The sequence below is a fragment of the Podarcis gaigeae genome (genome assembly GCF_964106915.1).
Source record: "Podarcis gaigeae genome assembly, chromosome: Z".
Lineage (NCBI taxonomy): Eukaryota > Metazoa > Chordata > Lepidosauria > Squamata > Lacertidae > Podarcis > Podarcis gaigeae.
In genome coordinates, this window is record NC_139691.1 from 12,644,205 (window position 1) to 12,666,662 (window position 22,458).

The following is a 22,458-nucleotide window of genomic DNA, read 5'->3' on the forward strand; positions in this document are numbered from 1 at the left end:
ATCACACACATAAACACACACACACAGGATTTAAACATGTGATATTTTTTGTTATAGTTCACAGTTTAAATAGTTATTTTGGCATACATTTTTTCATTTTGACATGCGTTAGACTTTTTTTCCTTCTTTAGATTGTAAACCTATGGGTAGGGACTGTCTTCTTTTGACTATACATCTTTCTAGGAACCTTTTTGGCTGAAGAGCAGGGTACAAATGACCTAAATAAACAAAAAAAAATTAATAGTTACTGGGGATTGCTCCCTATGTGAAGCTGCAATACATAAATCATGAGAGAAAGTGACTGAGTCAAGATCCATAAGGCCCCCCCCCCCTCACGCTCCCAAGCATTACAGTGCACAGACCCCTAAATTCCACTTTCCTGGTTTCCTGTGCCTAAAGCTCTCAGGGAATGGGAGTGAAGCTTGCAGCTATTTGAATCCCACCCATGTTGTCTTCCCTACAATCTTGAGGCTCTTTTCTAAGCAACAACCAGGTCACCCTCCACAATCAAACTTTTGTGCAACATAATTATTCAGGATCTAGCCAGTCCTGCATCATTGGGGTCCAGGACCCGGTCCCTAGCTAGACCACTTTGGCTCATTCGCCTTTTTGTAATGTCAGAAGGATCTCTGGGGACCTTTAAGCGGCATATGGAGGTTGCACATGGCTTGAAAGGAACTTTGGTCTTAACTGCACTGTACATCGTTCCCCACACAGATGGGAAAAGAGCGTCCTTTTCAAACTCCTGGAGGAATTTAAGTCAAGAATCCTTGCCCAGAAGAATAGCAGCTTGAGTTGAGGAAAGATGCATTTTGCGCCTTAGGAAATTCAGCCTGGAGGTGAATCCATTCAGTTTTAATTTCTCTTTGGGTACACCTCAAAATATATTTATGCTTTCGTTCAACAGTGATCTATAACTGCACATGGTTTATGTATACTGTTTGATAGCACTGTAGTTTTTAAATTTTGTATAACTTTTTAAAAATTAACTACAAGTAATGTAACAAAAATAGATATTTATGGTTTTAAAATAATGAAAAAAGATTTTAAAAACTTTTTGCATGAGGAAAGGATGAGTTCAGTGATGGAGCACGTGCTTACCATGTGGAACATCCCTGGTTTAATGTCCAGGGCAAAACCGCTGTCAGAAATCCTGGGAAAACTCTGCCATACAGTGTAGACAATACAGTGGTACCTCGGGTTACATACACTTCAGGTTACATACGCTTCAGGTTACAGACTCTACTAACCCAGAAATTGTACCTCAGGTTAAGAACTTTGCTTCAGGATGAGAACAGAAATCGTGCTCTGGTGGCGCAGCGGCAGCAGGAGGCCCCGTTAGCTAAAGTGGTGCTTCAGGTTAAGAACAGTTTCAGGTTAAGAACGGACCTCTGGAGCAAATTAAGTACTCAACCCGAGGTACCACTATATTGTCTTTATAATAATAATAATAATAATAATAATTTATTATTTATACCCCGCCCATCTGGCTGGGCCTCCCCAGCCACTCTGGGCGGCTTCCATAAAAACCAAAAATACAGTAAAATATTACACGTTAAAAACTTCCCTGAACAGGGCTGCCTTAAGATGTCTTCTGAATGTCAGGTAGTTGTTTATCGCTTTGACATCTGCTGGAAGGGCGTTCCACAGGGTGGGCGCCACTACCGAGAAGGCCCTCTGCCTGGTTCCCTGTAGCTTTGCTTCTCGCAATGAGGGAACTGCCAGAAAGCCCTCGGCGCTGGACCTCAGCGTCCGGGCAGAATGATGGGGGTGGAGACGCTCCTTCAGGTATACTGGACCGAGGCCGTTTAGGGCTTTAAAGGTCAGCACCAACACTTTGAATTGTGCTCGGAAACATACTGGGAGCCAATGTAGGTCTTTCAAGACCGGTGTTATATGGTCTCGGCGGCCGCTCCCAGTCACCAGTCTAGCTGCCGCATTCTGGATTAGTTGTAGTTTCCGAGTCCCCTTCAAAGGTAGCCCCACGTAGAGTGCATTGCAGTAGTCCAAGCGGGAGATAACCAGAGCATGCACCACTTTGGCGAGACAGTCCGCAGGCAGATAGGGTCTCAGCCTACGTACCAGATGGAGCTGGTAAACAGCTGCCCTGGACACAGATTTGACCTGTGCCTCCATGGACAGCTGTGAGTCCAAAATGACTCCCAGGCTGCGCACCTGGTCCTTCAGGGGCACAGTTACCCCATTCAGGACCAGGGAATCCTCCACACCTGCTCGCCTCCTGGCCCCCAGATAAAGTACTTCTGTCTTGTCAGGATTCAACCCCAATCTGTTAGCCGCCATCCATCCTCCAACCACCTCCAGACACTCACACAGGAGTCTTTGATGGAGTGATGATTTGCTTCAGTATAAGGCAACTTATTGTGTTCCTGCAAAGAGTTGTAACTCAGTAGATTACCAGATACTCTGTTTTCCATGCTGAAGGTCCCAGGTCCAATCCCTAGCTTCTCCAGTGGGTCTGGGAGTGCCCTTTCCCTGAAATCCTGGAGAGCTGCTGCCAGTCAGTGTAGACACTGCTGAACTAGGTGGACCCAATTGTCTGACCCATTGGAAGTCATCTGTTTGCTGACATTGCCTGGCATTGTCTCATCATTCCTTGCAGGAGGTTCACAGCAAAACAGGTTCTTTGTCACCCATTCTGGGGCTTTTTCTTCAATGAGTCCCTTTTGAACCTTTAAAGAGGGGAAGTAACACTTATAACACTTATTTGGGTGGATGAAGGAATGATGCTTTCTTCATAGCCCCAGGTTTGCCTGTGATCCTATCAGCAACGTGATATATGTTTGTTGCAGAGTTTACATCAAAAATTATTCCTGGGGCTTCCTTGAAATGAATTATGGCAGAGGGAGCGAGGCTGAGGGGGAGATAACGGTTTTTGAGTTCTGCAATATATTTTGTTTCCATGTTTTTATCTCTTGTAACACAACCATCCTCCATCTACTCTTTCCGAGGTGCACTGGAACGTGTCACAAACGGATGGTCCTGCACTTCCACTGTACAAAGACGCCTTTGCTCTTTTGTTAAAAAGAGACTCCCTCTCCAAAGGTGTCAACTTCTGATTTCAATAACATAAGCCTCTTTCCTTCCTCTACCCTGATCACCAGAGAATACCCTTCAGAAACATCTCTTAAATGTGGGTGTCTGTGGACATAGGGCTGTATCCAGCACTCAGCCCTACTCAGAGTAGAACCCCTCCCCAGAATCACACACTTGTTGGGATTCCAATTGCACCTCCCCATCCATCAAGGCTTTGGTTTTCCAGCTCCAACGCTCCAAGCTTCTCCTGATCCAGTCAGCCCTCAGATTTCCATGGGACCCAGGATAGGATTGTTGCCTGCTGGAATAATTTGGCAGCATGAAGATGGCCTGATGCACAGGGATGTGTCAAAGTCATTTCTGCTCCTAATTGGCCTTTGAGAATATTTCTGCCTCTTATGCTGGGCTGGCTCAAGGTTCTGAATCTTTATTTGCCATATAAATCCGGCTGCTTGAACTCAAACACTGGGAGAGGTGCTTGTAAAACCCCAAGCCCATTAGAATCTTGCAAAACACCATATCTATAAAGTGCTTGTTTAAATCAACCACCATCTGATTATCACAAAAGATTTTGCAGGATTTGAATCTTGAGGGGAAGCGTCCTGTCGTTAACGAGGAAGATTTAAGTCTTAATAAAGGAGCTACCATTTTTATTGCCAAAAAAGAGCCCTGTATCTCAATTAAGCGTACATAATATAAAGTCTAAAGGAAGCAACGTAATAAGCTTAATACAATTATGTCCTTTGGCAATAGTGTAATTTAAAGGAAATCTGATTCTCTTAATGTCTCTTTACATTGTTTGAGGAGAAGACAGGTCGGGAGTCAGTTCCTCAAGCCATTGCCTGCTCCACAAAAACAAACTCTTGTGGGTGGAACATGACCAATGAAGGCTGTGTGGATGTTAACTTAAGAATATCAGAAGTTCCCTGATGGATCAGCCCAGTGGCCCATCTAGTCTATAATCTTGTTCTTGAAGTGGCCAATCAGAGGCCTCTGAGAGGCCCTGAATCCCACCGCACCCTCCCTCCCTGTGTTGTTCAGCAGTTGGTATATTGAGGGATACTGCCTCTGACTGTGAAGGGAGAACATAGCCCTTGTGGCTTACAGCCATGTTGTGCTGCTGAAAAATTGAGGCAACCAGATTAGCAGAGTTTCTGCAGGCCAGCGATTTTGACCAAGTGTTCAAATGAGTGACTTGCTTTGTTGACTCATTCATGAGGGTTTGGCCTCCAGATCTGTTTCCTTTCAAACCTGGAGCACCACAAGAGCCTTACTGCATTGGGCCAAGCATCCAGCCAGAATGGGGGAAGAGCCTCCAGGTGCTATTGGGCTACAACTCCCAGGGATGAGGGCCCTCCTCTATCATTCAGCTGCAGCAGAGGTAGAGGCAGGAGAGCAAGGCCTCTCCCATTGGCTAAGCTGAGAGACCAGCTACCATTTGGCCCCTCCTCAAGCTGTTTCCATTCAAGCTGGGAATCATAGAAGCCAACTCCCAGGGGCCAAGGTCCCTTAGCTCCCCACCCCCTAAAATGTTTGAGGGGGCTGCCCTCCCAAAGTTGATGGGCACTATCATTCAAATGGGGTGTGATGGGGTGGGGCTTACCTGGAACCCCACCCCAATATTTTATTCAAGTTGGCACCCCTGCTGAGAATTCTGAGAACAACTATATTACTTTAAGGATTAATGCTCAAGATTGTTTACCTCATTCCTCCACATCCCTTTTTTGTGTGTGTCGTGTCTCTGAGATTGCAGACAATTAGTACTTTTCTGGAGTGACAGCTTGCATACCAGAACTTTAGATTTGTTTATTTAAAATGGATTAAAGCCCTCCACTTTTGCACCTTAGCGCAAAAATACCAGACTTTTTTTTAGTTTTGGAAAATGTGGGGTGAATGGGAAGACGTGTAAACATCCTGAATGCTCAGTAAAGACCGGGTGTAATCTAACCTCTGTATAAGCTTTATGCGAACAAAACAGGATGAAGGCTCCATAAACAGGTTATCTGGAAGGGCTGCAAGCCTGCAGGCAGGGATTGTCTATTTATCTTCTGTATAGCACTTAAAACATTTTAGGCATTTGAGAATGATACACAATAATGATAATTCTTCTGCATTAGCTTCTCCCAGCCTTCTAACATGTGGCAACCACACGGTAGTGCCACCCACCAACCTCAGAAGCCAGTGGTGTGGTTGCCAAGCATTGAGCTTGGTGGCAAGAGCATTAAAAACCCAATCCATGTCAACCATTTTCCTCCCCATTGTTTTACTAAATTCACTTATTAGGAGCATAGGAAACTTCTTTCTACTGAGTCATACCCATTGATCCTTCTAGCCAAGCTGTCTATGCTGACGTAACAGCAGCTCTCCAGAGTTTCAGGCAGCAGGCCTTTCTCAGCCCAACCTGGAGGTGCCAGGGCTTGAACCCGAGACCGTCCCCATGGAAAGCAAATGCACTGCTGTTGCTGTTCACTTGAAAAGAAAGGAATACTTCGGCCCTTCTGGTTCTGAATACAGGGGCTGAATTAAACAGTACAAGTCAAACCCATTGATCCATCTGGTTCTGCATTGGCACTGATTGGCAGCTTGCCTGGTTTTCAAGCAGGGAGCCTCTCCCAGCTCTGCTTGGAGGTGCCTTTGGGGATTGAACTTGGGACCTTCTGCATACAATGCTCTGCCACTGAGCTACGGCCCCATCCCCATTAATAGAATAATTTCTATCTAAATGGAATTTCGTCATTCTCTGGCAGCAATACTTTCCGTTCTCCCCAACGGCCCTACTCCACACACACAACACCCCTCTGCGGGCCCCACGCATGTACACTGGTGGCTCCCAAGTTGTAATTTAATTGCCTGGATTGTGGCTCACGGTTTTAAGATTCCCTTTCGATTCCTGTTCCATTGTTGTGCTGGGGCTTAACAGAATGTTAACCTGGTAATAGGCGCAGGGGCCTTCCCATTATGTGTCTTGCTATCGAGCGGTTCTGCATGGCTAGTTAAGGAAGATGGCGAGAAGATTAATGAAAGCTGCCTAATACAGCAGAGGGGTGGTAGGTACCTCCGCACAATACTTCCAGCTAGGGCATATTAGAGCTGAACCAGAGCACAGCTTTCTCCTATGCTGCCACCCCCCCTCCTCCCTTTTCCTTTATCCCGCAACCTTTGAACCCTCCTCACTGTCGAGAGCTGCCAAGAGGGCCGACGTTTTGATTGATGTTGCTACACGAGTCAGTCCTTTTTCCCGTCGAATTTGGCATCTCCACGAAAATAGCTTTCTCCAGCACAATCCAGGCTGGCTTGTAAGTGATAGCCAAATTAACAGGCCCCCAAATGCTGTTGTTTTGTTTTAGCCTTTGTTTTTGAGATGCGGTTAGCATTTGCAGCCAAAGGTGTCTTCGTTTCGTGGGCTGAACACATTGGGTGTAGCATCACCCTTGTGAGTTTACAAATGGGGTTATGTTAGGACACAGACCCAGAAATCAACAGGATGTTTTGTTTGCTGAGCGCATCTGTTTATTTATTTAAGTTTCCACTGGTCCTGAAAGCGCTGCAATGACTTACCAGTGAACTGCTGGGCCTAATTCAAGGTTTTAGTCCTAGCATACAAAGCTTAAACAGTTTGGAACCTAAGGACGTAAAAGAGCACCTTCCCCAACATTTTGAACCCTGAGGTCAGCAGTTAAGGCCATGTTGGTTGTGCCACCACAAGGGGCTGCCCATGTGATGTTGGCCTGTAACTAGCCTTCTCAGTGGTGGGTCCCCATTTGTGGAATGCCCCCCCCCCTTGGTGAGGTTTGTCTGCTTCCCTCATCAGCTTTCAGGAAGATTTTAAAAACATTCCTGTTTGTCCAGGCTTTTGAAAAATGCTGCTCCTGGCAACCATTAAATCATTGGCTTAGAGAATGTGATTGCTTTCAATTGTTTTTAAAATGTTTTTAATTGTTTCTAGAATGCTTTTTAATGAAATTGATGTATTCGCCCTGGGCTCCTTTGGGAGGAAGCACAGAGTAGAAAAATGGATAAATTCTCATCATCGCAGCCACTGCCTCTTCGCTTATAAAGTTGCCTGAGTCTTGAGATCCATGTCTGAGGTCCTAATCAGAATTCTGCTGTTGTCAGCACCAGAGACAGGACCTTTTCTCCTGTGGCACATGCTGAAGAGCTTTCCTCAAGCCAGTGTCCACCAGATGTTTTGAATCACCATCAGCCCTATCCCGCATGGGCATGGTAGTCAAAAGCATCTGGAAGGCCCCAGCTTGGGGGAGGCTGATTCAGAGCATGGTTGGTCCCGTGAGACATCCATCCGGCCCCCTCTCTGCTCACCTTTCATCAGGTACCTAAGACTTGATGTCTGTGTCAACGGGGCCTCTTTAGACTTCCTTAAATGCTTTATGTTCCTGATTAGGATGGTTGGGTTCTTAGATTACATTTTAATGATGCCATTTTGCATTTATTGCTTTTGTTGTGTCTTTATTGGATTTCCATTCAGCCACCTTTGCGTATCAGTGATAGGAAGCTTTGCTACATTTGCATCCCTAAGAACAGAAGCATTTTCAACATTTGTTGAAAACTTCCTTTTGCCCCAATCCTACTCAAATTAAGTCTGTTTCATTCCTGCAGTTTTTAATTCTTGTTTCAATATCATTAGTTTTAAGTTCTGTTTCTGTACTCTGTCAGGGTTTTCCTCTGAACACAGAGCAGTTTATAAATTCAGAAATAAAAATCAGAAAATAAGCAAATGGGGTTCCAAGTTGTCTCCCATCCAGAAACTGACCAGACCTGGGCCCGCTTAACTTCAGCAAAGTGGTTGCTCATGTCCCTCTAGGACATGGCTCTGTGTTTAGTGTCAGGCTAGAAGTGGAGAAACCCAGATTCAAATCCCTGCTCAGCCACAAAGTTCACCAAGTAGCATTGCACCAGTTGCAATCTCTCAGCCTAACCCACCTCGTAGGCTTGTTGTGAGGATAAAACGTGGAAGTCGTGTGTGCCAGCATCATGTCTTTCTTTGGAGGATAGGATTGCAGTGTCAAGGTCTCAGTGATGCCTTTTTATAACTCAAACCTGGAGGAGGATGTCGACAAAATTAGAAGTAATTGGCTCTGGCGCCATCTGCTGTTGGGCTCCCCTCCTTCCACCCTAATAGCCTTGATGGGGACCAACCACAGCAGAAGAGTGATCAGTGCATGGTCATAGACACAGGATGGCAGCTATTGTGTGCTTCCTGATAAAACCGAAGATAGTTACTGAAAATGGCGTCAGGAAAGCACATTCTGTGTCTTGACAGTACTCTACTTCCATGTGGAATGCCAGCCACACACACTGGAGGTTCTAGAGATGTATGAGCTGTGGCTATTGAATGGTGGTGTGGAGATGTTCAAAAGCCCTCTCTTCCTTCTGGGCCAGAACCAGACTCTGAAATTGCACTGGCATGGAGGCTGCAAAATTAAGTCCCAAGAGGCTCTTAACTTTTCTCTTTCATGTCTTCCTTTGATTCACCCCGTCCTCTGTTTAAAACACTTTCTCCCTCTAGACCCAGGGAAAGGCCAGCTTCCACCACTGACTACTCTTGAGAGCAAGGCCAACACTGGCATGGTGGATGAGGTATGCAAGCAAAGTTGGGACAGGCTGCAGCTCAGCGGCAGAGCATCTGCTTTGCATGCAGAAGGTCCAACGTTCATTCCCGGCATCTCCAGGTAGGGCTGGGAGTGCCCCCTGCCTGAAAGCCAGGAGTACCACTGCCAGTCAGTGTAGATAGTGCTGTGCTAGATGGACCCAGTCGTCTGATCCAGTAGAAGGCAGCTTCCTACATTTGCTGGTATCTCTTGGCATGGTGCCATCAGATGCTGCAGGAGCTTCATGGCAAAACTCTCGTCTCTCGTCACCCATTCCAGGGCTTTTCTGTGATGAGTCCCTTTTAAAGACCTGCTGTCAGTAAGTGCAAACGGTACTGAGCTGGTTGGATTAAGGACCCAATTCAGTATGAAGCAGCCTTCTCCATTCCTAAAGATGGGCTTTCCCCATTGCTTTTGAGCTGGGAGTTCTATCGTATAGCAGCCTGCTCCAAGCAGGTGTGCCCATCGGCTTCTCACACACCCCAAAAGAGGACCCCAGGAGTAGCAGAGGCAGGATCTGTGTGTGTGTGTGTGTGTGTGTGTGTGTGTGTGTGTACACAGAGTGCTCCAGAGCACCATCAGGAAGAGACCATTCATTGCCTCATCCTCTTTAACAAATATGTTCGTAGCCCTATTAAAAGGGGGGCTTCATCTATCCTGTCAAAGGCAGCCTGCTGGGTCTTTCTCCCTCTCTTTCTTTCTTCCCCCTCCCCAGTTTAATTACACTATCCAATTAAAACTCCTTTGCTGCATTTGGATTCGCTTCTCCTTGGGCTTGAGTGGATATGACATTTACAAGGCTCGGCTCTCAAGCAGACAATGGCGTGATTGATGAGGTGCAGACGTGGCAAAGGAGCCCGATCGCAACTGTGGAAAGGCTGCTTAGTGCAATTTGATTTATTTATCATCTCTTCCAAAACAAGGGGTCGGGGGGGGGGCTTCTTGCAGAGAGTAAGCTTAAAAGGGATGAGAACCAATGGTGTTTGGGCACTAGAGGACTCTGCCTCAACACCTCCAACTCAAAAAGCTTCTCGTTTTAGATGTCAGGAGTAGCAGAGGCAGAATCCGGCCTCCTTGTTTGAGGGCACTATTTGCCACCTGGATGCGAGAAGTCTTGGGTTCTGATCTCATACCACTGGACGAAAAGCAGCACTCTTATACCTTTTTAAAGGTCTTGGAGAATCCTGAGAGCTGCAATTTGTTAAGGGTGCTGAGAATTCTAGGCCTGTGGGGTCAGCACCCTTAACAAACCACAGATCCCATAATTCTTTGGGGAGGAAGCCATGACTGTTAAAGTGGTATAAGAGTGCTTTAGATTTATTGGTGAGATGTGGTCTTCGAAGGCTTTCAGGGGTGGGGTGAATTGGGGTGAACAACAGCTATTAAAATCAAAGAATTTAGCTGTTAAAGAGCCAAATACTGAGTGGTATCTGTGTAAAAAGCTGAATGCCAAAGCACAACAAAAATATCAACTTTTTGGGAGTACAGATCACCTCAGTCGTAATTCATCCCAATCTCAAAAGTAATTAAAATAAGGGAGGGTTAGCTGACTTAATGTCCTGAGGACTAACCTTCCTCAGGTGGTGTTTGGGCATGATAGAGGTTCCTCACTTTAAGTCACTCATCCTGTCCGAAAACCTGTCACAGTTTCCTCCATAGGCTTTCTCACAAATGAATATAGCTGAAAGGTAGTGAAGGTTTAGGATCAGTTTTTATTCTACTAGATAAGCTACTTTCTGAGGTTGACATGTCCATCTGCCCCTCATTCCCCTCTGCAGCACAAGCAGTAACCACCTTCTTTATTGTTGGGTCCACTCAACGGCTCCATCCTCTTGAGCCTGTCATCGCATGCCAGGGGAGTCTCTAACACACCAAAGGCTTGAGACCCATTTCCCAGGGTGTTGCTGCTGGAGCCACAGGCGAGAGCTGAGTGCAGGGTGGCCAGCAAAGGAAGACAAACTACTACTAGTGCTTGCTAGTAGTACATGTGAAAATGATCCAGGGGTCTTCACAAACCACGAGTTTAACATGAGTCAACCGTGTGATGCATCAGCAAAAAAATAATAATCTAATCTTATTCTAGGCTGCATCAACAGAAGTAAAGTGTCCAGATCAAGGGAAGTAATAGTCCCACTCTATTCTGCCTTGGTCAGACCCCACCTGGAATACTGTGTCTAGTTCTGGGCACAATTTAAAAAGGATATTGACAAGCTGGAACTTGTGCAGAGGAGAATGACCAAGATTATCCAGAGTCTGGAAACCAAGTCTTATGAGGAGCCATTGAGGGAGTTGGATATACAGTGGTACCTCGGGTTACATACACTTCAGGTTATATATGCTTCAGGTTACAGACTCCGCTGACCCAGAAATAGTACCTCGGGTTAAGAACTTTGCTTCAGGATGAGAACAGAAATTGTGCAGCTGCGGCAGCAGGAGGCTTGGTGCTTCAGGTTAAGAAAGTGGGGCTTCAGGTTAAGAACAGTTTCAGGTTAAGAATGGACCTCCAGAACGAATTAAGTACTTACCCCGAGGCACCACTGTATTTGGCCTGGATAAGAGGAGACTGAGAGGAAATAGGATAGGCATCTTCAAATATCTAAAAGGCTGTCACATGGAAGATTGAGCAACCTTGTTTTCTCCTGCTCTGGAGGGTAGAACCCAAATTGAGTTACAAGAAAGAAGATTCCGACTAAATATCAGGAAGAACTTTCTGATAGTAAGAGCTGTCAGTGGAACGTCTCCCTCGGAAGGTGGTGGACTCTCCTTCCTTGGAGGTTTCTAAGCAGAGGTTGGACAGCCATCTGTCATGGATGCTTTAGTTGAGATTTCTTCATTGCAGGGGTTTGGATTAGATGACTCTCGGGATCCCTTCCAACTCTACAATTCTATGATTGCATGATTCTATTATTATTATTATTATTATTATTATTATTATTATTATTATTCATAATAGTTCTTGTTAAAACCGACTTCCCATGGAGTCACATCCTATGGATGTTGAATTTCACTTTGAATCATGTGGGATTGTGTGAAGAACCCTCCTCCTCTCAGGGCTGAACCCCCTGCCAATCCTTTTCACCAGGTAAGGGCCACAGCTCAGTGACAAAGCATCTACCTTGCATGCAGAAGGTCCCAGGTTGAGTCCCCAGCATCTCCAGGTAGAACATTCCTGTCTTTCCCATCCAAGGCAGCAAGGTACCCGTGTCTGCCATATTAGGAATGAATGAGTTTGAAAGGACAGCAGAAACTGCCTTATACAGAGTCAAACCAATGATGCATCTACCAGTGGCTCTGTGGAGTTTTGAACTAAAGTCATTCCCAGCCCCACCTGGAGATGTTGGAATTGAACCTACAACCTTCTGCGTGCAAATCCTATGACTGACCACTGAGCTATTGTCCATTCTCAAAAGAAAAGAGAGGAGCATATGAAAAATGGCTTATACAGAGTCAGACCATTGGTCTGTCTAGTTCAGTATCGTCTTCTGTGCTGATTGGTAGGAGTCTTTCCCGACCCTACCTAAAGATGTCGGAGATCAAACCTGGGACCTTCTGCATGCAAAGCAGGTGCTCTACCCCTGAGCTATGGGCCCTTCTCTTTAGTATATATTGCTTCCTGTGGTTAGCACTGCACCCTTGCTGTTGGCAGTCCCCATAATCTCATTCTTACACACAGGGAGCAAAAAATAAATAAATTGAAATCCACATCGATCTCTGTATTACCCACGGTGACATTCTATTGGAAGGTGGCTCCAGAGCCGTATATCACGTTCTCTAAGCACTCCTGGAAATGGAAATCAATTTGCCCCTCGCAACCCAGAAACTCGCATCTGTCCCAACTAGCAGCAGAGCAAAGTGCCGCTTTGATCGTTTTGCTGAACAAATATTTCACGCCGTTAACAGTGTACAATTTGGGCATGGAGGGACATAAAACCCTCACCCGAGTCCCCCTGGCTTTTTGTTTCCTAAATCATTGGGGGGGCATATAAATCTGAAGCACAGCCAGTCTCCTCCCTTTTTTCAAAGCAAGGGGGATATTTTGATAAGCCGTCGGTTTGGGGGCAGGGGGGCGGGGTTGCAACAAGATAATTTTGACAATGATCAGAACTAATGATGATCTTCCAGTTTTCTAGTCCACAATTTAACTGAAGTAGGAAGCATTCACTGAAATTAACATGCAGAAAATTTAACACCTCCCCCAAAAAGAAAACATCAATTCCATCTAATTGGACAGTTACAGGTAGGTAGCTGTGTTGGTCTGCTGTAGTCAAAACAAAATAAAAACGAAAACTCATACTAATAACACGAAAGTTCATACCAATAACAAACCTAGTTGGTCTCTAAAGTGCTACTGGAAAGAATTTTTTATTTTATTTTGTTTTATCTAATTGGACAGGGAGAGTGCCCATAGGTTCAAAATACGATGACCGATAATGCCTTCTGCTTGTCTGGGCAGAGGATAGAGAGGGTTGTGTGGCTCTATATAGAAATAATCTCTAGTACAAAGGTAAGATTTACAGTCATACCTCATGTTGCGAACATGATCCCTGTGGGAGGCATGTTTGCAACCCGCAGCATTTGCCACCCACCGCGCATGCGCGTGACGTGATTTGGCACTTATGTGCAAAGCGCGATTTAGTGTTTCTGTGCATGCGCGAGTGCCGAAACCCGGAAGTAACCCATTCCAGTACTTCCAGGTTTGGCATGGTCCGTATCACGAAAACTCGCAACCCGCAGCGTTCACAACCCGAGGTATGACTGTATATTTATTGCTCTTCCCATTTTTGCCTCTAGCCCTGCTTGCCATGTGGCCCCCAGAGGGGAATGTGGCCCTCAGGCTGAAAATGTTTCCCTATCCCAGCTTTGCAGTGACTTCAGCGACTATCTCAAGTAATATGTGGCATACACAGGTTGGAGATTCCTAATCTAACTGTATCTCCCAGCCCACGGAAAGTTTTTATCCCATTTTGGAAAGCAAAGGTCCTGGCTGTGAAATATAGTTCTCTCTCTTACTACAAAAGGTTGTGTGTGCGTGCATGCATGTGCACACACACACACACACACACACCAGTAAGATGCATCTTCCATGATGGATTGAAACCCCTGCCTCCTGTTACTCTCCCCGCCATAAGCATTATTGACATCTCTGACTCTCTAATGGCCCCCGAAAAGGGCTGACTCTTTAAAAAGCTAAAATAAGAATTTGAAATAAAGTTCCGCGTTCTGCTTCTGTCAGCTGTGAAATACCAGAGCGGAAGAGACGAGATAAATCACCAGATTTAAAAGCGAGAGAGGCCGGCAGTGAGAGGCCTTGCAGGGGCTCTGTGCTAAACAGTAAGCCTGTAATGCAAAGGGTCAGCAACTGCCAGCCCCCTGAGCCAAATCAGGCCCGTGGATCGCTGCTGCCACCCCACCACCCCTTCCTCCTTGACCTCTGCAGCACTCGAAACTGCCCTACTGGCAAAACTAGTTTGCATCTCTTTAAATAAAAGGAGGGAATGCCAGAGCCTGTGAAGCGGATGTGAGCCTTGTCGTTCAGCCCAAAATGTGATCTTCCCAGGCCTGTTGCTGCTGTTCCTTGGTAAGCACTGTGTCTCTCACTGTATTTTTGTGACACCTCTTCCTCCTGGGAGGTGAGTCTTAATTATTCCCACCACACAGATGGAGAGCCAGCCTGCCTTCCGCGGGGAGCCCTAGGGTTCTTCAGAAGCTCCTCGGGAGTTTCTTGACAGGAGGGTCAAGAATGATAGACAGGCGTTCCTTCAGCGACAGCTTGGCTGATATTTCCCCCTGTAACATGCAAGGGAGTGCGGCGCAACGGGTTCCTGCAGCACCCCTCACAGTCCATGGGCTGAACTTAACCGGCATGATGCTAAACATGGCCCTTGGTGGTGGTTGCTTTGTCATCCTTAATAACAGCCGCAATGGGTGATGCTTCCTCACTGCGGTTTCCACCCAGAACGAACGAAAGGAAGAGGGAAGAAAGGAAGGATGGAGGAGGCACAACAAGCAACGTGTTTTGCATCACATCTAGTTTGACCCTGAGTATGTACTATTAGTGTTTGTTTGTTTGTTCGTTTGTTTCGGTTTGTTTCGTTTCGTTTCGTTTCGTTTGTTTTGTTGCTTGTTTGTTTGTTTCAGACTCCACCAAATGGGTTCCCTCCATCTGTTTAAAACTACAACTTTTATTAGCTGTAATCCATATAATTTGGGGATGGGAGGTGGCATCCGAATGGTAACGGCTATAGGAAGAGCCTGTTAGCAGGCCAGTGGCCCATCTAGTCCAGCATCCTGTTCTCACAGTGGCCAACCAGATGCCCCAAGAGGAACCCCCCCCCCCAAATAGGACCTGAGCACAACAGCAACTCCCCCCCCCCCTCCTGTGGTTTCCAGCCACTTCTATTCAGAAGCATGTAGACCTAGGTTGCAGGTGCCTTCCCTTCACTCTGCATCTTCTGGTGGATCTGGCACCCAATTGTCCCCTTCCCCTTGACACCTTGCAAGGTTGGGGAAGATGTCATTTGAGCTCTCTTCTCATTGTGGAGGCAGTTCTCAGTGAGCCAAAGAGAGCAGACCAGGCATTAGGGAAGGAGGATATTTGTCAATCACAGTTTCTCTCCCTTTCTCATTTTATTTTTCCAATCAGTTTCCCGTGTTTCTGCATCAGCTTGTGAATTTTGTTTGGGTGAAAAGGTTTTCATGGAAAAATTGTTAGCATTTTAGTACATGTATCTATATACAATTTTGCAGATTAGGTTTCATTTTGCATTTTGGTATGCCATTTTTCCTAATGTAATGTTTCCCCCCCCTATGTTATTTACACTAATATACACATTTTACACCCAATTTGTTTATTTATTTGTTTGTTTGTTTGTTTGTTTGTTTATTGGATTTTATGAGCATTTAAATTAATATCTTAGTTTGTTCTCTGTGAGCTGCCTAGATGCTTTCTGTCAAGTAAACAGTACAATGGTACCTCGGGTTACATACGCTTCAGGTTACAGACTCCACTAACCCAGAAATAGTACATCGGGGTAAGAACTTTGCTTCAGGATGAGAACAGAAATCGTGCTCCAGCGGCACAGCAGGAGGAGGAGGCCCCATTAGCTAAAGTGGTGCTTCAGGTTAAGAACAGTTTCAGGTTAAGAACGACCTCCAAAATGAATTAAGTTCTTAACCCAAGGTACCACTGTATATAAATTTTCTTAGATGAAAAAGAAAAAACTGTATACACTGTCTAGGGTTGGAGAAACCACACAGCAAAATTTGAAGAAGTGCAGGTTTCAAGGGATAGCAGCGTTTCAGTTTTTAGATTGTTTTGGGAAGTTCCAGTTAGGAACATAGGAAGCTGCTTTATATGGAGTCAGAACATTGGCCCATCTAGCTCAGTGTTCTCTACACTGATTGGCAGGTGCTTTCCAAGGTTTGGGGTGTACCTGGAGATGCCATTGGGTATTGAACCTGGGGCCTTCTGCATGCAAAATGGATGCTCTACCACTGAGCTACAGCCCTCCCTTAAGACATAGGAACACAGAAAGCAGCCTTGTATGGAGTCGGAACACAGGTCTATCTAGCTCATCATTGAGTACCGTGACTGGCTACCCAGGGCTTCAGATTCAGCCTGAGACCTTCCCCAAGCAAAACAGATGCCCTACCACTGAGCTGTGGCTCCTTCCCTGGATATATATGGGGTATATAGGAAAAGCAAATACCTTATAACAAGTTACAGATAGGTAGCCGTGTTGGTCTGCCATAGTCAAAACAAAAAAAATTCCTTCCAGTAGCACCTCCAGACCTTACGCCAAAGAATAAACGGACATAAATCGGACATCAGGAATCACAAGACAGAGAAACCAGTAGGAGAACACTTCAATCTCCCAGGACATTCTATACAAGATCTCAAAGTAGCTGTTTTACTACAAAGGAATTTCAGAAATAGACTGGAAAGAGAAGCTGCTGAATTGCAACTTATTACCAAACTTAAAACCATGGAGAGACCTGATCTGAACCAAGACATTGGATTCTTATCTCATTATACATGACAAAGCCATTTTTCACCTTCTACAGCTTTTTCCTGTAAGACCTATTGCAGTCGTTAAGAGTCGTCAACAGGCTCATCACAGCTATCTGCCAATCACCCATTCCCACCACCCTTCTGAGTAATACCCCTCCCCACCTTCTCACTATATAGAAGGGTCTGGAAACTTCTGTTTCAGTGTATCTGAAGAAGTGTGCATGCACACGAAAGCTCATACCAAGAACTGACTTAGTTGGTCTTTAAGGTGCTACTGGAAGGAATTTTTTTTGTTTTGCCTTATAACAAGTCAGACTGAGGGTCCATCTAGCTCAGTACTGTCTGCATGCTGAATGGGGGGGAGGCCGAGGTGTAGAATGGGGAACACCAGATGGCCATGGCCCCGGGAGCATATTTCCAAGAGGGCGCACGACAGGCTCCCTCATCAAGGCAAGGCCTTCAGGGCTGGGATGGCAGCTCGGAGCTGCCCTTGCACCCGTCTGGGTCCCTGGGCTCCCTTGATCTCTGTTCCTGAGCACAAGGGCCACAAAGGGCAGCTTCCCCCTCCCATGCACTTTTGGGCCAAGGGAGCCAGGCAGGAGCTTCACTGGAGCACCCTCAGCAGAGGGCCCTTCTCCAGCCTGCCTCTGTTCCTCTTGTCCCTCCTCAGTGCATGGCGGCAGCACCCTTCCCCTTCTTTTCTCTGAGGTCCAGAACCATATTTGTCCCCCAGGGCTGAGGTTCCTCATCTTATTCCCAGAAGGCAGGGAGCATTGGGAAAAGGGCCTCTGGATCTGATCTCACTCGGTGTGCAGGTTTGTGTGTGAGAGGATAGGTGACTGTACCACTTAGAACTCTTGCTTTTGGAAGGTCTTGGTCTCTTGCCCTTAGTGCATTTTGCCCAAACCAGTAGCAAGCAACAGTGCCAAATACTGGTTTTCTTGTAACAAGGAGCAACAGAAATAACCACACACCTATAGACTCCCAATTTAGAAATGTTTGCCCCTTCTCATGCAGTGTGATTGCTCTTTTGCTTCTGTGAAGTTTGGCTTTGGATCATCCACCAGGTTTTTTTTTCCAGTGGAGAATTCATAATTCCTGATTAGCATGCAATAACAGTGTTTAATTAACATGTTGTGATGAAATATGAAGGTCTCCAGTTTGCTGGCCATATATCAGTTTATTTGGGGAGATCTGGAGAATTAAGCTACTGTAAAAAAGGTTTCAAATCCGCTCCCCTCTGGGAAAAGTGGATAAATCTCCATTAAAATGATGCTGTTATTTTTGTAGATTCGAGTTAAAGTTGGACCTTTGGACTGAACACATTAAAATGAAAATGGGGAGAACAGCCTCTAATACATTAAATCTTAATTGCCAATGCATGAATTTTCATATGAATGAAGGGCACCAAGTATCCTGTGCAGGGCCTGACTGTGGAACATCTGTGTAAGGTGTATCCAGAGCAGCCATGTAGGGAACAGAGCAAAGTATACTTAGAGATTACTCAACAAGAGATGGAGAACCTTTTCCATGGTAGCTTGGTGGTAGAGCATCCGCTTTGCACACAGAAGGCCCCAAGTACAATCCTTGGCATTCCCTTGTAGAGCTGGGAGAGACTGAATCCCTGAAGAGCCATTGACAGTGCATGTAGACCATGGGTAGGCAACCTAAGGCCCAGGGGCCAGATGCGGCCCAATTGCCTTCTCAATCTGGCCCGCAAACGGTCCGGGAATCAGCATATTTTTACATGAGTGGAATGTGTTCATTTATTTAAAATGCATCTCTGAGTCATTTATGGGGCATAGGAATTTGTTCATATTTTTTTTCAAAATATAGTCCAGCCCATCACATGGTCTGAGGGACAGTGGACCGGCCCATGGCTGAAAAAGGCTGCTGACCCCTGATGTAGACAATACTGAGCTAGAAGGACCAACGGTCTGACTCTGTACAAGGCAGCTTCTTGTGTATTCGGTGCCCACCAAAATAGCAGAGCATAAACTTCTCACTGCACACTCCCACTGCTTCTTGAGGAGTCCACCAGCTACCTGGCACAGTATTCCCAAACTTAAAATAATCACAATTCAAGAGTTTAATATTACTGCCGGCATACCCCTTATTGGGCAAAGATTAGTTTGGGGTAGCTTTAGTAATACTATTTTATCCACACATCCAGCATCTCCCAGACATATCCAGGATTCATCTGTCAAAAGCAGCATCTAAAAATTTCCGGAAATCAGTAAAAAAAAAGTCCAGTAAAAGTGGCAACCCATGTCGGAAGTGTTGATTCTTTGGCGAATTTCCTTTTAAAAAATAGCTCAGAAACTTCAACAACCTTACAGAAGAAAGCTCAACAACTTTTGTGTCTGGATTTTCACTTTTTGAAATATGGCAACCCTAATTTTATTTATGAATAGATAGGTAGTGTAATGGGAAAAGGGGGGCTGCTCGTGCGTAAGCGTTTAAAGCCTCCAAGCTTTACCATCAGTTCCTAAACTTTCCCAGTCCGAGGAGCCATGGGTGCGTGGCTACCTCAATCGCTGGCAGAATCCGTCAGTGGGCGTTTCCGGAATTTACTCCAACATAAGAGTTCCTTGACGGAAACTCTTCTTCTGGATTCTCTGCGTGACAGTTTCCTCCGCGGAGTGGGCGTCCCCAGCGGAGGTCCTGAGCCCTCCCCGCTATTCTCACTGGAAACATCTTGGAGCCCTTTCCTCCGATTGAGTTTCTGCAGGAACTCTCCCTCTCCCCCTACTGGTTCCTTCCTCCGCATCCGAGACTCTCCTAGCCTCCTTGAGCCCTTCCACCACCTGACTCTCCGATGGCAGTTCCCTGACATCCACCTCCTCTCCAGGACCCCCCTCACCTCCCGTTTCCCCCTCTTCTCTGGGTGGTGAGGCTGGGAACCCCCGGAAGGAATCCTCCTCATTTTCGGTGGACTCGAAAACCGCTCTCCACCTACTACTGTCCCTTCTTTCCCCATACTCTTCCCCATCTGATTCTTCTTCCACTTCCTGTCCTGATTCTGGGAACCCCTTGAACTCCTCTTCCTCATCAGTAGTGCCGAAGTGTTCCTCCCAGAACCTAGCCAAGGGCTGGGGCTTCCTTGGGAACCGGCGATGAAATGTTCCTACTAAGACCTCATCCTTGACCATTTCTGCCCTTAACCAGGTATTTTCGGACTTCGGCTCCCCTTCCCATGCCACTAGGTACTCCACCTGTCTCCCCTTCCACCGAGAGTCGAGAATTTCTGCTACATGACTGCTCCGCTCCCTCTCTTCTACTTGCGGTGCCGCAGTAACCTCACTTTCGCGTTCCCCAAATTCTCGCCCCTCCCTGTATGGTGATAGTAATGACCTATGGAATACTGGATGCAGTTTCATGTTGTCTGGCAGCCTGAGTTTAAAGGCCACCGTATTGACCTGCTGTATAACCTTGAAGGGTCCCAGTCGTTTTGGCCGCAATTTTTTGCAACCCCCTTTGAACGGTAACCCTTGTGTTGACAACCACACCCGGTCCCCCACCCTTATGGTCTCTCCCTCCCTTCTGCTCCTATCTGCCTGCTTCTTGTGTTCTGCCTTGGCCCTATCCAAATTCACTTTGAGCTGTTGGTGTATTGCTTCCATTTCCTCCACAAAATGTTCCGCTGCCGGTACGCTCCATCTTTCCCCCCCTTCCTCTGGAAAGGCCCTGGGGTGACACCCATAATTAGCCAAAAACGGACTCATGCCCGTGGACACATTTTCCGCGTTATTGTACGCAAATTCGGCCAGGGCTAATTTCTCTACCCAATCATTCTCCCTGTCATTTACATAACACCTCAGATATTGTTGCAGAATACTGTTTGCCATTTCCGCCTGCCCATTTGTTTCTAGGTGTCTGGCGGTTGAGAAATTGACCTCCACGTGCAGTAAGCTCATGAGCTTCCTCCAGAACCTGGACGTAAATTGTTTCCCTCGATCTGAAACCACCCTCAAGGGGGCGCCATGCAACCTAAAAACATGTTTTACAAACAACCTGGTGGTTTCTTCCTCCGTTACCGCATGTGAGCAAGCTATAAAGTGGCACATCTTGGTTAACAGGTCTACCACTACCATTACCGCAGTTTTCCCCTTGGATCTTGGTAAATCTGTCATGAAATCTATGGAAACTGCCTCCCATGGCCGTTCAGGTGTGGGTAATGGTTCCAGCAACCCTGCTGGTGCCGCCCTTTCCCCCTTTGCTCGCTGGCAGCGGTCGCACCCCCTTACATACTCTCGTACATCTTCCCTCACCTTGGGCCACCAGAATTGCCTGGTAACTAACCACATTGTTTTGTGTTGCCCAAAGTGCCCCGCGGTGGGGCTGTCGTGCAGTTGTTTGAGTACCCTACCCCTCAATTCCCCTTCTGGTATGTACAAGGCCCCCTTGTAGTACAACGCCCCGTTCTTTTCTTCAAAACCCCCGGTGATCTCCCCGGCTCTCCTGAGCCCTCTGAGCTTCTCTTGGGCATATTCATCGTTCTCTGTCCCTTCTACTAGTTCTCGTTGCCCTACCAATGCTCCCCCACACACCCAGTGGTCCTCGGGGATGACATGTCTCTCTTCTGGCGCTCCCTCCCCCTCCATATATTCTGGTTTTCGAGAGAGAGCATCCGCTCTCATGTTCTCTGGTCCCGGTACGTAGCGAATCTCAAAATGAAATTTGGAAAATTCCTGCGCCCATCGCACTTGTCTCTGGTTCAGTACTCTGGCCGTTCGCCAATATTCCAGGTTCTTGTGGTCCGTGCACACCTGAACCTTGTGCTGCGCTCCTATTAGCAGGTGCCACCATCGTCGAAACGCTTCATAAATGGCGAGCAGTTCCCTGTCATACACTGTGTGTGTGTAGTTCCTTTCAGATTTATTCAACTTCCGCGAGAAAAAGGCACACGGTCTCCAGTCCGACGCATCCTTCCCCGGCTGGAGCAGAACTGCCCCTACCGCTCGATCTGATGCATCTGTTTCCACCCTCATCGGTTTCTGTAGATCCACGTGCAAGAGCTGTTCTTCCGAAGCGAATGCTTTCTTTAGCTTTTCAAACGCTCGCTGCGCCTCTTCCGTCCATGCAAATTTCTTCTTACTACTGAGACAATCGGTGATGGGAGCCTTTAAGTGGACAAAGTTTTTGATGAACTTCCGATAGAAGTTTCCAAACCCCAGGAATCTCTGCACGTCTTTCCTGGTTCTGGGTGTCTTCCATTCCAGTACCGCTTGGACTTTGCTAGGATCCATGGCCAATCCTTTCTCTGACAAACGGTACCCCAGGAATTCCACCTCTCTAGTATGGAACTGGCACTTCTCCAGCTTGACCCACAGCTGGTTTGCTTGCAGTCGGCTTAGGACCTCTCGGACCTCTCAGACATGCTGCTCTTCGTCCTCTGAGTAGACTAACACATCGTCTAAGAAGGCTACACAGTTCTTATAGAGCAAAGGTCCCAGCACGTGATTCATGAATGATTGGAAACAGGCTGAGCCCCCCTGTAGTCCGAAGGGCATAACGAGATACTCAAAGGCTCGTAGTTTTCCATTCATCCCCCTTCCTCACCCGTATCAGGTTATACGCCCCCCTCAGGTCCAGCTTGGTAAAAATCTTTCCCTTCCTCACCCTGGTCAAAATGTCGTCAATCCTGGGCATGGGGAAGGCTACTGGTTCTGACACCGAATTGACGGCCCGAAAGTCCACTACAAGCCTGGGCTTATTAGTGTCTTTTTTGTCCACAAAAAACACTGGGCTGCCCCCCACCACTCTTGACTCCTTGATGAAACC

The 22,458-nt window shown here is 46.6% G+C and overlaps 1 protein-coding gene across 16 annotated transcripts in view; it reads left to right on the forward strand.

Moving 5' to 3' along the window:
• The window catches only part of MAPKAP1 (MAPK associated protein 1), a 185,951-nt gene that overhangs the window by 152,399 nt on the left and 11,094 nt on the right, over nt 1-22,458 (forward strand). For 5 of the 16 annotated variants that reach the window (XR_014559940.1, XR_014559941.1, XR_014559943.1 and 2 more), the window contains 2 exons: nt 718-839; nt 14,580-14,705. The exons of 4 other annotated variants lie outside the window; for them this stretch is intronic. Coding sequence is in view for 4 of the 12 variants with exons in the window: in XM_083721196.1 (XP_083577322.1) it covers nt 14,580-14,705 (126 nt within the window). In the remaining 8 variants the exon portion in view is untranslated. Of the gene's footprint in view, nt 1-717; nt 1,433-2,334; nt 5,536-14,579; nt 14,706-22,458 lie in introns of those variants that run through there. 7 more of the 16 variants (XR_014559942.1, XM_083721196.1, XM_083721199.1 and 4 more) reach the window with 3 other exon arrangements.